We start from the raw sequence: 16,645 nt of genomic DNA, 5'->3' as shown, positions 1-16,645 counted from the left end.
TCTCTCCTCTCTCTCTCTGTCAAAATAAATGAATAAAAGATATCCTAAATTAGAGGAATGAAGGGTAACCCATCCCCAGGCCCACATATTATGGGTAGAAATCTAAACGCAATGAATATTTGTTCGTTCATTCCGTTGAAGTTTACTAAGTACGTACTATGAACAGTTCTGATGCCAGCCACTCGGGTTGTGGGCATCAGTGGATCTGCTACAAAAGAGCAGTTTGGAGTTGATCTAAAACCAGACGGCCTAGTCTTGGCTTGTAGTTCCACCAGTGAATAATTTTGTGACCCTGGGTGAATTAATTCATTTCTCTAAACTTTATTTCCTCATTGTTATGTAATGACAGTAGCAGTGCTCCCTCCACAGATTTGATGTGAAGATTGTATTAAAGCATTTTATGTCACGTCTACCTATAGTAAGTGCTCAATAATTACCAGCTACAATTAAACTTCCACTATACTATAAGCTGCCATTTGAGGTAGGTAAAGAAGGGTAGAAACCAGAAGATAGTTCAACGCTGAAATTTCGGAAGTGAGGCAAATGGATAAATTGTCCTTTATCTACCTACCAGGTGAGTATGTTAAGGGTGCTCGGATCCTGGGGATGAAGAGATGAGCAGATTCTTGTTCTTCTCTTGAGGGAGAGAGGACACATAATTGAGAAAGGTCCTATAAATCCCAGATTAGAGATGGCACATGTTGGAAATCAAAAACAAAATCTGAAAAAACAAAAACAAAAACAAAACAACCCTGAAATCTGGACTCGTTTGCTTTAGGAAAGGTCCCCCATGTTTTCTTGGTGGAGGGGCCAGGAACAGGTTCAAAGGGAGAGAGTTTCCCCATGGTGCCTTTGCCAACTGACTCACAGAGAGGTCCCTGAGTCCGGGCTGCAGGCTGGCCTCGGGGAAAGGCTATTCCCTCCAGGGCTACAGGGGAGATGCAGAAGCCCCTGGGGACAAAGGTTTGGGTGACCTCCTCCCCCCTTGTGCTCCTCCTGACTAGGGGATAGCTTTGGTACCAGGCTCAAAAGTTTAGCAAGTCTGACAGTATTAGAATAATTTCTGATCTAATGTTAACAATAATAACAACAGCAATATCTTATGTTTGTGTAGTATTGCAAGTCTTTAAAATGCATCCATTTGCACCACTCTTGTCTGAGGCCTTCAGCAGTCCTGTGGGGCAGCCTAGGCGGCTCTCGTTAGGCATAGTTGATGGATGGGAGACAGAGATTCAGGCAGTCTTAAAAGACTGCCCTGGAAAGAGCACAGCTAGCAACCAGTAGACCTGGGACTTGAACCCTGTCTGTAGCCACAAATCGTGGGCGTTTAAGGGTCCGGGGCAGGATCTTGGGCTTCCTGGATGCCTGGGCTAAACTTAGGAGAGCACTGCAGAGTCCGGAGTCCACGCAGGCGGCTCCCTGGGCATGGTTTCTCCGTCCCACACTTTCCTGCTGCTCCAACTTGTCCCAGGAGAGCTATTTTCCTGTGAGATGTGTCCCTAGAATGACAGCTGTTCACGATTTGTCCTGCCCACTGCACTGCATCTCACCGAATGTCGCCATTCAGCACAGCAACATCTGTCAGGAGACAGATTAAACACTGTTTTAGGAAATACTGGAATTACAAAGTACATCCAGTTTAGGTAAATTACAAGAACACTTTCTAAGGCTCTTCATTTTGGTGAGCCATCAGTTTAAAACTGCATTGTTAACCTTTCTCTTCCATTGTTTTCTGTTCTCCTGTCCAGCCTGTCGAAAGGCCCCTTCTCCATCCCTGACCCCTGGAGTCACAGCTTATTATTTCTTTACTTCCTCACCTTTCTTTTTAGTCCAGTATAAAGTCAAGCTGCCTTTTTTTTTTTTTAACCCTAAGTCCCATGACAACTGATTATACAGGTGAACCCTGATCATCATGATGGTTTATTGGTAGGCTTTCCGGTAGCGGGCACAAGCACCAGGAATGCCAAACATTTTGGATTCTCAGTGCTGGGGCTCAGCTACCAGCAGGGTCTGGTCGTCCTGGATGAGGATGTCTTTGACCTCCTTCTTGGAAGCCTCATCCACATATTTCTGATAATAAGCCACCAGGGCTTTGGAGATGGAGCCACAGATTGTGGAAGTCTGAGCCACGTGACCACCACCACACGGACTTAGAGGCCTCCGGCCTGGCAGGTCGCTCCTTGCCCAGCAGCAGGACAGGTTCCAATAGCTCGTCCTGCAGCGAACGTGGCTCGAGTATCTCCAGGGGCCGCTCATTCACCTGGATAAGGCCGCTGCCCCATTTGGAGGGTGCCACCGCTGTGGCCATCTTCTTGCGCCCACTGCAGGGGACCCTTGCACCGCCTGGCTGGGAACACAGACCAGAGCGGCTCACCGCACAGCACGGCACCCGGACAAGGGCTCAAGCTGCCTTCTTTAGCACACATTAAGTATCCTTTTTATCTGAAACCTGATATCTATCTCTGGCTAGAGGTTGAGTTTCTTACTCCCTTTCTCCACTTCAATTTCCTTCTTCTGGAACCTCACAATCTCTTTGACTTTTGCTTGGTGGGTGGTTATGACTATCGGTTTGGCAGTCAGATCACCTAAGTTTGATCCTGGATTAGCTGCGTATCAGCTGCAACGTTTTAAGTTACTCAATCTCTTTGTGTCTGTGTTCTCTCGCCCAAAGAGTGGTTGATAATAGTCCCTGTCTCATAGAGCTGTTATGAGGGTTAAAAAAGATAATACTTGTGAGGTGCCTGGCTGGCTCCATCAGTTAAGTGTTGGACTCTTGATATCGATTCAGGTCGTGATCTCGAGGTCGTGAGGTCGAGCCCTGCATGAGGCTCCGTGCTGAGTGTGAAGTCTGCTTGGGATTCTCTCTCTCCCACGGTCTCTGCCCCTCTGCCACTTGCACCCTCTCTCAAAATAATTAAGTAAACGTTTTTTAAAATGCTGTAAAAAAAGACAATACTTGCAAAGTGCGTAGAACAGGCATCACCTTAGTAAGCACTTCATAAGTGTGTGTGCACGCATGCACACCTGTGTGCACGATCATGTGGGTGGTGGGAAAGTGGAGATGCCTTCGTTCCGGGTCTCGCCACCATGCTGAGTTCTAAACAGAACCTCAGGGAGAACAGCCTCCATTCCTACCCTCTCTGTGCTCCTCTGAAACTCCTAAGGTTCTTTGTGACCGTGACCATAGGGCTCACTAACCCAGACAAGAAGCCTTCCATACATAGTCTCTGGCTCCCCCAGCCTCACTGTGGCACAAAAATTGAGAAGAAAGCCACATTCACTTAACGTATCCTAGCTTGGGGTAGATTAGTCTTACTCTGAAGTTGATAATATTGATAATGATGTACTACATTTGGTGTCAGGTAGAGAAGGCTCGGGAGTCAGATCGTTGGGTCCCAGGTCTAGCATTTGCTTAATGTTTGCATCTGTAAAATGGGATGCTAATGAGAAATGGGTTTTTATGATCAAATGAGGTGATCTCTGAAATCAGCTATGTATGTGCAGTGGATGGCACAGAGTGAGTACGTGATAATAATGTTGACTACTATTATTATTATTAAAACCCTTTTTCCCCCCACTCAGTTGCCTCTGCTTGGGACATTCCATCCCCACCTGATAATTGAGAGTTGGGTTGTAGGACTTGCTAACTTCTTTTTTTAACGTTTATTTTTTAGAGAGAGCGAGAGTGTGAGCAGGGGAGGGGCGGAGAGAGAGGGAGACACAGAATCCGAAGCAGGCTCCAGGCTCCGAGCTGTCAGCACAGAGCCAGATGCGGGGCTCGAACCCACGAAGTGTGAGATCATGACCTGAGCCGAAGTCGGACACTCAACTGACTGAGCCACCCAGGTGCCCCAGACTTGCTAACTTCTAAGTGGAGAGTGTGTGTTTATTCATAGAAAATCACAGATACTCTTCTTGAGCAGATGAGAAGAGTTTAGAAGCAAGTAGCCATCAAAAGCTCAGGGCAGACTGGAAAGGGGATTTCGTTGGGTAATTCCTTGGGATGCCAGCTGAACATGTGTGGACTTATTTTCTGACCCCAGAAATGATAAACCAGATTACAGGGTTGAATCAACAAAGTCAGTTTTCCCCTTAACCTAAGTAGGCATTTAGGTGCATTGACTATAAGAGGAAGTACAATGGATGGAAAACATCCTAATTGGGGTACAAATGAAAAAGGTATCAATGGGTCCTAAGTCTCTGTGGCTGCAGTATTTTTAAAAATTGTCACTGATGTGGTTACGTCTGCCAAAGCCTGTGTTCTGCTGTTATTGAACATACCTGACCAAGTTAGAGATAGAGTGCCTATTTGAACTTTTGGAACCCACAGCAGGGGATGAGATAAATTTATTCCTCTAGATATTCTTAACAGACTATGCAGTTAGATGAAAGAATATGTTTGACAGAATTAAATATAATGATGCAATAAAACCTAAATACTTTCTAGACAGAAAAAGGGAGTGCTTTGCAGTTTCTTGGATTACCCAGTCTCAGATATCAAAAGAGTGATGAGCTTAGTTGTTTCTCAGTACCCAAGGCTCTAGGGGACTACTGAGGCTAAGGATTCCAATGTCACTCCAATTAGGAATGACTTTCCTTGTATAGCACTCTCCTCAGGGCGCCCTTGACCTCTGCATTCCTCAGGCTGTAGATCATTGGGTTCAGCATAGGATTGAAAAAACTGTAAAACAGGAAAAGGATCTTCTGCTGCTCCTCGGGGTGGCGGGATTTGGGGGCCATGTACATGACAATGGCGCTTCCAAAGAAGAGCCCCACCACGCAGAGGTGGGAGGAGCAGGTGGAGAAGGCCTTTCTGCGGCCCTCCCCGGACTGGATCCTCAGGATGGCGAACAGGATGCGCGTGTAGGACACCAGCACCAGGCAGAGGGGCCCGACTAAGATAAACACAGAAGCAGCAAAAATGACAACTTGGTTGAGCCAGGTGTCAGCACAGGCCAGCTTGAGGACAGACAGGATCTCACAGAAGAAGTGGTTGATTTCATGAGGCCCGCAGAAGGGCAGCCTCAGGATGAGAACCACATGGACCAGGGCCAGCAGGGAGCCACATGCCCAGGAAGTCACCACCAGGGTGATGCAGCCTGTCCAGCTCATGATGACAGAATATCGGAGCGGGTGGCAGATGGCCACATACCGATCATAGGACATCACCACCAGGAGAAGACATTCAGTATGAGCAAAAGTCAAGAAAAGAAAGGTCTGCGTCATGCAGCCAGCAAAGGAGATGGGCTGGTCTGGCTTCAGGAGGTTTACCAGCATCCGGGGCACCGTGTTGCAGGCATAGGCTATGTCGACGATGGCCAGGTGGGAGAGGAAGAAGTACATGGGGGTGTGCAGTCTGGAGTCCAGCCAGATGAGCCCCAGGATGAGCCCGTTCCCCAGCAGGTGAAGGCATAGAACAGGGAGAAGAGCCCAAAAAGGATTATGTGAATCCTTGGACCAAGACAAAATCCCAGTAGGATGAACTCTGTGACTGATGTCTGATTTCCCTCCATTTCACTATGAAAAAGATAAAATGGATAACTTGGGACAGAATTGTCGAAAAACATCCAGGCATTGCAGTATATATTTTGTCATTTTTAAAAGATAAACTTTTGACGTTAACAATCTAGTTACACCTGAAGTTAATCACTTAACCTGACAACGAGTTTTACACGAGAGGGTCGTGTCATTGGAGACAGATTACCTAAAGCCAATGACAGTGTAAGGGGGAGGAAGAGTGTCAAGCCAAAAGAGAAAAGAAAGTAACCATGAAATACAGATTATCTTGGAGCTGCACACGCCAGGATTATTCAGAGAAGTTGCTGGAGTGGAGAGGTAATCAGTGCTGGAAGAACTCCAGACATGAGGATTAGAGGAGCCTCGAGAAGAGATGTGAAAATTCGGTTTCTCAACAGAAATATCGGCTCTTCTGCGTTCGGCAATGGAGATCCATCTTTGTGCTCTACAGAAGCTTATGCCATGAAAGAAGGAGCATTTTTGGTGATTGTTTAGGTTGCTAACAAGGAATCAGTGGGTGTGCTACGTATGGGCTCTACTGACTATATTTTCCAATGGGTGATGGATACAAACCGACAATTGGCCACTTAGCAATCTACTGATGGGCTCTCAGTTACTGATTTACCAAAAAGTTGTTTTGAATAATAACACACAAGCTTCGTAGGAATTGGTGTTTCGGTGGGCTGCCCAGTGTTCATGCATCACGAGTCTAGACTTTGTGTGCAGAAGGTGTAAATGTGTGTGAGGTTAGTCGTTCACACTTGATTTGAAGGCTGTGGTGTGTATGGATCTGTGTGAAGACATTTCAAGATGCAGTTCTCTATGCACGATTTGTAATTCACCTCATCTCTACTCCCATTCAGAAAGCAAATCCAGGGGCACCAGGGTGGCTCCGTCAGTTGAGCAACCGACTTTTGATTTTGGCTCAGGTCGTGGTCTCACAATTCATGAGTCCGAGCCCTGAATTCTGTTCTGTGCTGACAGCATGGAGTCTGCTTGAGATTTCTCTCTCCCTCTCTCTCTCTGCCCCTCCCCAGCTTGCTCTCTCTCTTTGTCAAAAATTAAAGAAACATTATATCTATCTATATCTATATCTATATCTATATCTATATCTATATCTATATCTATCTATCTATCTATCTATCTATCTATATCTCAAGATCTCAAGGTACTAATCCAGGTACTAATTAGTACACAGGTACTAATATAACTAGGAAAGGCCATACCTGGAATGACACCATGTTGGAGGACTCACTCTTTGTGTGATGGCTTAGCATTTGTATCACGTGCCCTGTGTGAGATTCAAAACCATTATAAACAACCATTTACTAAAAAATGAACTCTGCCTCACTTCAGCAATAGAAAGATCACCAAATGCTTGATAGATAGCTAATTTAATTTTTTTTTTGGCAAAGAGATAATTTAGTGAATTTGTCATTCACAGATTGCTGTAGCAATACTCTGACAGTCGAGTGGGTATTTGAGACTTCTACGAATTGATGATGAACCAAATAATAGTTGGCTTGTCCTTATGTCCTCAGTAACAGTTTGCAATATACCATGTAGAAATCAGCATCTTTCTAGTGCACACATTTTGTCAGTGCCTTTACTGGGCAAAAATAACCTGAGGCTGAACGATTGAACTTGTACCTGCTTGCCTCTTGAAGAAAAGGCTCTCCAGGATTACAACAAGGAGAGGTGCTGCTGTTTTAAGACCCTGGTCCAGGGGTGCCCGGGTGGCTCAAGCAGTTAAATGTCGGACATCAGCTCAGGTCATGATCTCACGGTTCTGTGCTGGCAGCTCGGAGCCTGGAGCCTGCTTTGGATTCTGTCTGTCTCTCTCTCTCAAAAATAAATAAACATAAAAAAAAAACCCACCCTGGTCCAGCTGTCATTAATTCCAGTGGAGAATCAATGAGATGCTCCCTGAGGAACTCGAAAATAAGAGCAATAACACTGCCTCTTGAAAACTAGAACTTGCAAATCCACTCATAATGGATGAGAAGAACTGGAGGAGGGAACACGACAACCGGAGTGAACGTGGAGGTGGGGGTTGTGAGTACATCCCAGACTCCACTCGAGATGCTTTGATGCAACCTCCTGGGACTCGGGGAGGAGGATCCAACTGTAATCAGGGGACCCACATGTAATAGGTGTGTAGGATACGTGTCTACAGAAAGGCTGAGGGGTATAGAAGGGGGTGATCCCCGAGGGCCAGTGTGTGCCAGCACATTTTCAGCACCGTCCAGGGAAAGGTGGCCTGCTGATCTGAGAGAGCTGTCCTCCTGGCCAGTGTGGACCCACGGTCCAGATGGCTCGCGTGATCAGCAATCAGCAACCCTAGCTGTCGGGTCTCCAGTGAACCCCCCGCCTCTGCTCTGAGCCCGTGCTCACCAATTAACCAGGAGGTATTAATCTGCCTTCTTGTGCAGATATTGTGACAAAGAGGAAATGTGCTACCAAGCAAAGCTCTTGCCAGTTTTTTTAATGATAAATAATTCCATTCAGATTTGTTCATGGTTCTTTTTCTCCCCCGCTTTTTAGTTTGGATAGTATGAGACAGATGGAAATGTATATACTAAACAAAATTTCCAAAGCTGGATCTACAAAGTGAGGACCAGGCCGTGGCAGGGATAACCTCGCTGAAATACAACACAAGGAAAATTTCTCTGAGCAGCTAATTGGGACCTGAAGGACGTCCCCATTAGATCCCTCTCAAGCAGCATTAAATGCCTTTTTTTAGAATAATGATTATCAATAAATTAGATCATCAAGTCACAAATGAATCTAATGACTATACTATGAACTTCTAACACATTATCAGGACTTTTTTTTTTTCTGGAACAATGCTGTGCGAGGACAGCCTTTTAAATTTATTTGGAGGTGCCTGGGTGGCTTGGTAGGTTGAGCGTCTGACGTGAGCTCAGGTCGTGAGCTCACAGCTTGTGAGTTCAAGCCCCACATCAGGCTTTCTGCTGTCAGCATGGAGTCCACTTCGGATCCTCTGTCCCCTTCTCTCTCTGCCCCTCCCCCACTCATATTCTCATATTCTCTCTCTCTCTCTCTCAAAAATAAATAAAAACATTAAAAAAATAAAAATGTTTATGTGGAAAATATACAGAGTATATGGAAATGTTTAGTTGTGAAAATGCATTTGAACCCACATCTCATAAAAAGCATAATCTCTTTATTCAGTCCTCCCTTAATTCCTTTCTTAGCTTCCAAAGGCTTACATAAAGGGGAAAAAATTACTTGCCAAGTATGAATCTCTTTGAAACTTAAAGGGGCAGACGAGAAAGGAGGGGGCCTAACGAGTACATTAAGGTTAGGAACAGTTGCCCTATGGACTGAAAGCCTGCTTTCTTTTACAGGAGTGGGTGATAAAACACCCTTTGTGAATAAGGAACAAGGGCACTCATTTTTGTGATTCTGGCACTTAGCAAATGTTTACTGAGTGAACAAATGAATGAATGAATGAATATACAAGAATAAGTGAATGCCTAAATATTGAATTTTTGAACTCTCCTTGTACTGGGTCTGGAATTTCTAGCTTGCTTAAATCTTGGTTGCCCAATTAAGGACATTCTTCCTGAGGCAAAACAAAACAAAACAAAACAAAAGAAAAAAACAAAAACAAAAAAACCCCTCTATTACTAGAATCTCCAAAATGTTGAAGCGTTGGATACTTGAAAGATACTTCCATTTTCTTTTTTCCCCATTTTTTATTTCATCCCACATAATATTGAAAGCATCTTACCTGTGGCACCTGGGTGGCTCAGTCAGTTAAATGTCTGACTCTTGGTTTCAGCTCAGGTCTTGATCTCACGGCTCGTGAGTTTGAGCTTTGCACTGGGCTCTGTGTTGACAGTGTGAAGCCTGCTTGGGATTCTCTCTCTCCCCCTCTCTCTCTGCCCCTCCCCTGTTCACACTCTCTGTCTCTTTCAAAATCAACAAATAAACTTAAAAAAATTAAAAAATAAAAAGAAAGCATCTTACCTGAATGCAACAGATTAAATTTGCTAACGGACTGACAGAAGTGAGAGGAGGAACTAAAAGAGAAATTAAATGCCTCTCAGTTCCAAATGTAACATTCAGACCTTGCTTTGTGCTATAAATGATACATCCTATATGTATGTACAAGTTAGCAATTTAAAAATTGGCCAACCGTTTGATGACTAATAAATTATCCAGTGTCTTCATGGTTTCAAAGTAAATATCTAAGATTGAAATCATTTCTTTACACAGGAACAAACCTGTCAGTACGAGATGGGGCCTAGGTTTCAAAAGTAAAATTTAAGATCCGATGAGCTGACAAACTTTTCTAATGCTGTAGGCATGAGTCACACAGCATTCCTAAAATGAAAGCTATTTTTAAATCCTTAGTTCAACTGAAGTATTAGATGGTTTGCCTCCAAGAAATTAAAAAAATAATTATTGTTATAACCAATTTATTCAGCATAACCCTTTTCTGTTTCTCCTTTAGTTCAAAATATTGTAAAGTTTCTGAGATTTTCCTCCCTGGCCCATGTGTTAGTTAGAAGAATGTTGCTTAATCTCTGAGTATTTGGGGATTTTCTGGCTCTCTCTCTGCTACTGATTTCCACTTTAATTCCATTGAGGTCTGAGAGCGTGCATTGTGTGGCTTCTTTTCTTTTGAATTTGTTCAGCTGTATTTTATGTCGCAGAATATGATCTGTCATGGTGAATGTTCCATGTGAGCTTGAGAAGAATGTGTATTTTGCTGTTGTTAGATGAAGTAGTCTATAGATGTTCACTATGTCCAATTGATTGATGGTGTTGTTAAATTCAACTATATCCTTACTGATTTCCTGTCTGCTGGGTCTACTGCTGATAAAGGGATGTTGAAGTCTCCAACTCCAACAGTAGGCTCATCTATTTCTCCTTTTCAGTTCTATTGGTTTTGCCTCATGTATTTTGACGCTCTGTTGTTAGGTGCGTACATGTTAAGGATTATGTCTTCTTGAAGAACTGACCTTGTCGTGCATGACCCTCTTTATCCCTGGTAACTTTCCTTGCTCTGAATCCCCTCTCTTGATGATTATGTCTCCCCGTCTTGGTTCCTCTACCTCATTCTATCATTGTCTCTATCCTGATCTTTTTTCTCTCCTGGTCCCCTTTATGACATTCTCTTTCCATTCCCAGTTTTCCTTATCTCTCTTCTACAACCCCCAATTCCCGAAATCTCTTATTTCCTCTTCCACGGTATTTCTAGAGACTTCTCAACAGTTCCAATATTTGAGTGGTGTCTTAGAAGATTTTGATTACATAGAAAAATCTATATTCGGGTTAATTGTCTACATTTAGGTTGTCTTATAAGAAACCTTGGGAAATACTATCTTGTAATTCACCATAGCAGTAATATCTGTCAGGACATTTATCTGGGATATTGAAATATTACCTCTTGATATCATAATGACTAATAAGGGCTAGCTACTTGTACTTCAGAATTCATCTAACAAAATATACCCTCAGATTGAAGGAATTTTTTGGATCCAGTGAGTGATGAAAAGATCATATATTGGATCATGCACTGTGCCTGGAACATTGTAGGTGTTCAATATTTTTTTGACTGACTGGATATCAATTTGATGAAATATGAGAAAACAAAACATTAATGAGCTCTCTGCATTCTGTCTTGAGCCAGATTCTAAAAAAAAAAAATCCAACCCCACCCCCCAAAATCCCCAAATATTGAAAGGCAGCATAGAATAGCAATCAGAGAGCATGGGCTTAGGGGGTGAGATACACATGTACTTCTTTGTATGACTCTGAATATATTTCTTAACTTCTCAAGCCCTACTTTACCACTTTTTTGAAAGGAGTGATTGTATTTATTTCACAAGGTTGTTGAGAAGACTGAGATAATACATTTTAATTGTGTTAATTAATTCAATGAATTAATCGAGATAATATATTGAGCACATTCCTGCTGCACGGTGAACATTCATTAACTTAAATCAGTTATCGATCTTTAACAATTACCGATCTTTAACAGTTTCTTGAATAGCCTATGACTGTATGAATCTGACAAGCCCGCCTTTTTTGTGGTTCCAGGAGGTCCCTAGAAATCACTCCCCTTATTGGCCATTATCCTCTTTAAGCCAGTTTTTGCAAAGTCTTCACAACAATGTAAGTCTACAATGTGATCTTGTGGATAATATGTTGTTGAAGGACTACTGAGGCAGATTTGGCCTCCTGACCTTTTGATGTCTTTCCGGGGAAAGAGCACAGTCTGTTGAAGAGCTTGGAGGGATTAAAAAGAGCACAGAACTACAACAAACTATTAAAGACGAGAAAGAGTATCCTCTACAAAACAATGCCTTCTCTTTTCTGCACTTCCTCTAACCTCATCACACACATACACATACACAGGCACATTCACTCACATGTGAGTCCAGGTTTGGGAACGTCTCACATTTAAAAGCTGAGTACTTTCTGTGTGCCTGACACTGTTCTCCAAGTTATAAGTAATTCAAGAGCTGTGTATGGGCAGCATAGACTACGTATTGTGGTTCTATTGACAGAAACACAAGGACTAAACCAACGTCAGTTTTCCTGAAATGTAAAGCCCCTCCATAATACACCCCAGTGTAAAGTTCTTTGGCTTAAGAAGGTTATTCTACCCACGTAACCTAAGTCCATCATGCAGAAATTTCTTATTCTGTATCTAGCTTCACCATCCACAAGGTTATTGCTTTCATGCAACCGCTTTGCACCATGTAAAATGAAATTAACTGAATTCTATACATACTTACATTATTTGTGAGCAACATGTTCAACCAACTTAGCTTTGGTTTTTCCTCAAACTATCCCCATAGCAGAATAACAATCAGCTCATATTTAGACAAGACTGAATTTCCTTACCTGACTTTAAAAAGAATAGTTAACAGAGTGATAGTCCACTGAAGGGTAGATGTTACTCCACGTCTAAGAGGAATTAATGATAAAATAAAATAAGGTGGCTTGGTTAGCTCCCACGTTTGGACTCAGGGACCCCAGAAGGGGAAAATACCTCAAGGTTGGGCAGGATCGTGCTTTCTGGGAGCGCCTGTGGGAGCTGCAGAACCCTCACTCCTGTTCCTGACTGCAAAGGTGGCAGAATCCTCAGAAAAGGCGCTTTTATTCTCCTATGGCCCCAGCCTAGTTGGTAGCGTCTAAGGGCTCCCTGGAGGGGTGGGCTGTGAGATACAGTGCATGCCCACTCCACTGGGAAGGGGACAAAGCAGTTCCCTAGTTCTGCTCTCATCCCCAGCAGGACACACGATCAGGAAACACAACCAGCCACAGAGCACACCTCTGAGACAACACCGGTCATTACGGCCCTGGAAAAGTTGGCATTATTTGGATTTCATGAATCTCAGCACTGCCCTAATTCCCAAACCATCAGGTCGTTCAGGGGAACCTAGAAGGAAGCAGAACGAGTGTGACGATGAAGAAGCTCCCGGCATTCACCTCTGTATTTCAGCTTCTCCCCACTGTACTCTGGGCCACCTTATGTAGCAGCAGAGGGGGGAAGGAAGGACCCTGAAAAATCAGCTGGTTCCAAGCAACAGCTCAAGATGTGGAGATGGCGTAGAGAGCAGGTTATGGAGGCAGGGAGCAGACCGGGGAGTCTGAGGAGAAACACGGAGTCCCAGTGGGGCTTATTAGAACATGCCTGAGGAGGGGTTTTCTAGAACACAAACCACCCAATTAGGTCAATCTTGGAAGGATTCTCTCATCTCTATTCTAAAAAAGGAGCTGAAAGAATCTATTCCATCCGACGACGGGAGGAGAGAACCCTCTCAAAGGCAGCTTCCCCTCCAAGCCACTACTTCTCCCAGAAGGGTGGAGATATTTGCTGCCTAAGGTCTTCTCATGTTTATTTATCTATTAAACTAGACAGAGGAGAGCTAGGAATTTCATACCAAGCAATTGTGCAACTTACAAATTAATGAGTTTGTTACAGTATGACCCTGCTGGGGTCATGGCATAAACTCGAGGAAAATCTTGCACAGATTATCACACGTGTCTTGCAAACACGCTTACCCGTGCTCCAACTGTAGATGTCCATGGAGAAGGGCCGCACATTCATCCAGGGACAAAGAGTTTGCTCCTGATTAGATAAGAAGCCTGGTGTGTGGGAGGCAATCCATAAACACTAGAATCTTTTCTTCTCTTTTCACACTCAGGTGAACCACAGAAAATGTGGAAAGTAGGAAACACAGATGAACAACAAAAATCCCGTGAAAACAATAGTTAGGACGTGTTTTTCTACATTCGACATCGTGAAAACATCAGTTATAAAAAATCATTTTGGGGCACAAAAAATAGAAAATTTTAACTAAGATGATCAGAAATATAAAATTTTGTGATACCAAAGTAAAATGTAGGCAATACATCAAAATAAGGTGTTTTCTAATAGCATGAAATTGATGCAATTTTAGCCTGTGCACAGCTTCTAAAATGTGGTCAGAGTGAAACAGGACCATGTTCAAAATGTGCAAATATACAAAGGAAAGTAACACATAGAGAACAGACAGATCTTATTTGATATGACTATTCTCTCAAGTGCTTACCGTATGTGCCCGGCTGCGGAACAGGAAGCCACCTTTCGTGAGCAAGTACTAAAGTGAAAACCTGGGTAAAGAACGGTTTTAAAGAATACATTTCTATTGTCAACATGTTAGGAATATTGGTTCTAAATAGACATTTTGATAAAAATGAAAAATTAAAAGTTAATAAGTAACTCAGGATAACATTCGGGATTATTGCACAAACTAACAGGAAAACCTTCAAAAGATAAACAAACGTCAACATCTATAAACTCAAAATTGTCAATATTCTGTTAAAATTAAACTGCAATAACTTTTATCTTGATCGTGTTTACTTTTTTTTTTTTATTTTGAGAGAGAGAGCGGGGGAAGGGGCAGAGGGAGAGAGAGAGAAAATCTCAAGCAGGCTCCATGCTCAGTGCAGAGTTTATTTTTTATTTTTCTTTTAGAGAGAGAGTGATAGTGTTTACTATTTAAAGAGAGTAACAGGGGCGCCTGGGTGGCTCAGTCGGTTAAGCGTCCGACTTCAGCTCAGGTCAGGATCTCACGGTCCGTGAGTTCGAGCCCCGCGTCGGGCTCTGAGCTGATGGCTCAGGGCCTGGAGCCTGCTTCCGATTCTGTGTCTCCCTCTCTCTCTGCCCCTCCCCCATTCATGCTCTGTCTCTCTCTGTCTCAAAAATAAATAAACGTTAAAAAAAAAAAGAGAGTAACAATAACATAAATACAGGAAAGAACTAGGGTACAGAAAAACAAGGTCAGGATTAATTAAAATGAAAACATTATCTGCTAGCATTGGGCATTTGGTTTCACCAGACCTTTTCATTTATACCTTTTATGCACGAAGTCAAGTACTGCTAAAATTTGACTGTGGGGTTCATTTGATTGGTACATGGATAAAAATCAGGGTGGAATGGGTGGATTTAATCATCTCTCCAAGTAAATTACCATAATGGATGTTTTTGCACAAAAAGCAGAGGGTAAGGTTGTGACAAATGACCAAGACATGATTTTCAGGATCGCGTTATCAGGATGGCATGACCACAGTATATTGGTACAGAATGAAAACGGTAATGTTCTCAGTTGTATTTCTTAAGTAGTTATCAGCGAAAAGAGCAGACATTTGTTTGGAATCCTTAACAAAAGGGAAGAAGGAGGAGGGATTTCCAAGGGCTGTTTTTAGAAATTTTATTTTTGTCCATTGCTAGTGTTATCTTAAGGAAGACCCAGCTCCTTAAGAGATCCGTACTTCTCTTCTATACACCGTTGTCTCTGGGCTGCGGTGGCCAGCACGTGGCTGTACTTCCTAGCTCTCTGCCATCGGTGGTGGTGGTGGTGGTGGTGGGGTGGTGTCATATTCTTACAAAAGGAACATAAGCAGAAAAGATTTGTGCCGCTTCTAGGGCTACAGTGGGTATGCCTCCCGCACAATTGCTCTTCCCATCACTGGCTGGAAGCAAAGATCTCCAAGGCCAGGAGGATGGTGGTAGGTCCACGAGATGGAAGGTCCCTGCATCACCGCATGAGAGACTCTCACTTGCCTGCATCGGACTTAGCAGGAGCAAGAAGTAAACTTTTGTTTTGTAAAAATTGCTTTGATTTGGGGCTTCGTCTGTGACACCTTTACCCACAAATCCGTTACTTCACATTGTTTTCGGAGAGAAAAGGAATGAGGAAGGGCTGGTAACTCTCAAGTATTCGTGGCTTCTGAGACCAATTCACATTGTAAAGAGCATCTCCTTATGGCGCAACATGCTAGGTTTTTATTTATGTCACGTAGCTGCCTTAAAGTCTGGGGAAGCATAGTTTACTTTGCATGTTATTCGGTGTCCCATTCAAATTATTTCAATTAATAACATAGGTCATCTCACCCCTAAACATTACAGCATAGGATTGAATAATGAAGTAAACAGATACAAAAAGGACATTTTCAGAGACACCTTGATACAATTCAGCAGTCCCACAAGATTCTGAACTGCTTTTAATTGCTTCGTTCTGGCTTTCCCTAAGATATGTAAAAAATGTGTACCGATAAATATTTGAGAACGTAAGCATCCAGAGGTGCCTTGGAAGAAGTTTTTTTTTTTTAAGTTATAACATTAATACATGTTCATTGTAAGATTACTAAAAAACACAGAAGTATGTATTTCTCAAGCTTACTCTTATTTTTATTTTTTTTTAAATTTTTTTTTCAACGTTTATTTATTTTTGGGACAGAAAGAGACAGAGCATGAACGGGGGAGGGGCAGAGAGAGAGGGAGACACAGAATCGGAAACAGGCTCCAGGCTCTGAGCCATCAGCCCAGAGCCCGACGCGGGGCTCGAACTCACGGACCGCGAGATCGTGACCTGGCTGAAGTCGGACGCTTAGCCGACTGCGCCACCCAGGCGCCCCATCAAGCTTACTCCTATTTTTAAAAGCAACTTCTATTGGCTACTTCAGTGTGCATCATCCTTATATTCAGACATGTAAACACACACACACACACACACACACGTGCACCCATGTGTATGGATATGTATGTATGAATTCGTGAAGAGCTAGAAGTTTCTCCTACAAAATGAAAATGAATTTT

General features: G+C 43.0%; 1 protein-coding gene and 1 pseudogene across 1 annotated transcript; both read right to left on the bottom strand.

Moving 5' to 3' along the window:
- Positions 1-1,920: 1,920 nt before the first annotated feature.
- Positions 1,921-2,980, bottom strand: LOC115502080 (annotated as a pseudogene).
- Positions 2,981-4,581: 1,601 nt separating this feature from the next.
- Positions 4,582-5,513, bottom strand: LOC115501029 (olfactory receptor 2A1/2A42). Its single transcript, XM_030295857.2, is given in 2 exon segments — positions 4,582-5,405; positions 5,408-5,513. Coding segments are annotated over 2 exon segments (930 nt in total).
- Positions 5,514-16,645: the final 11,132 nt, after the last annotated feature.

This window comes from Lynx canadensis, chromosome A2, assembly GCF_007474595.2.
Source record: "Lynx canadensis isolate LIC74 chromosome A2, mLynCan4.pri.v2, whole genome shotgun sequence".
In the NCBI taxonomy this organism is placed as follows: Eukaryota; Metazoa; Chordata; class Mammalia; order Carnivora; family Felidae; genus Lynx; species Lynx canadensis.
This window is presented reverse-complemented; position numbering and strand designations above follow the sequence as displayed.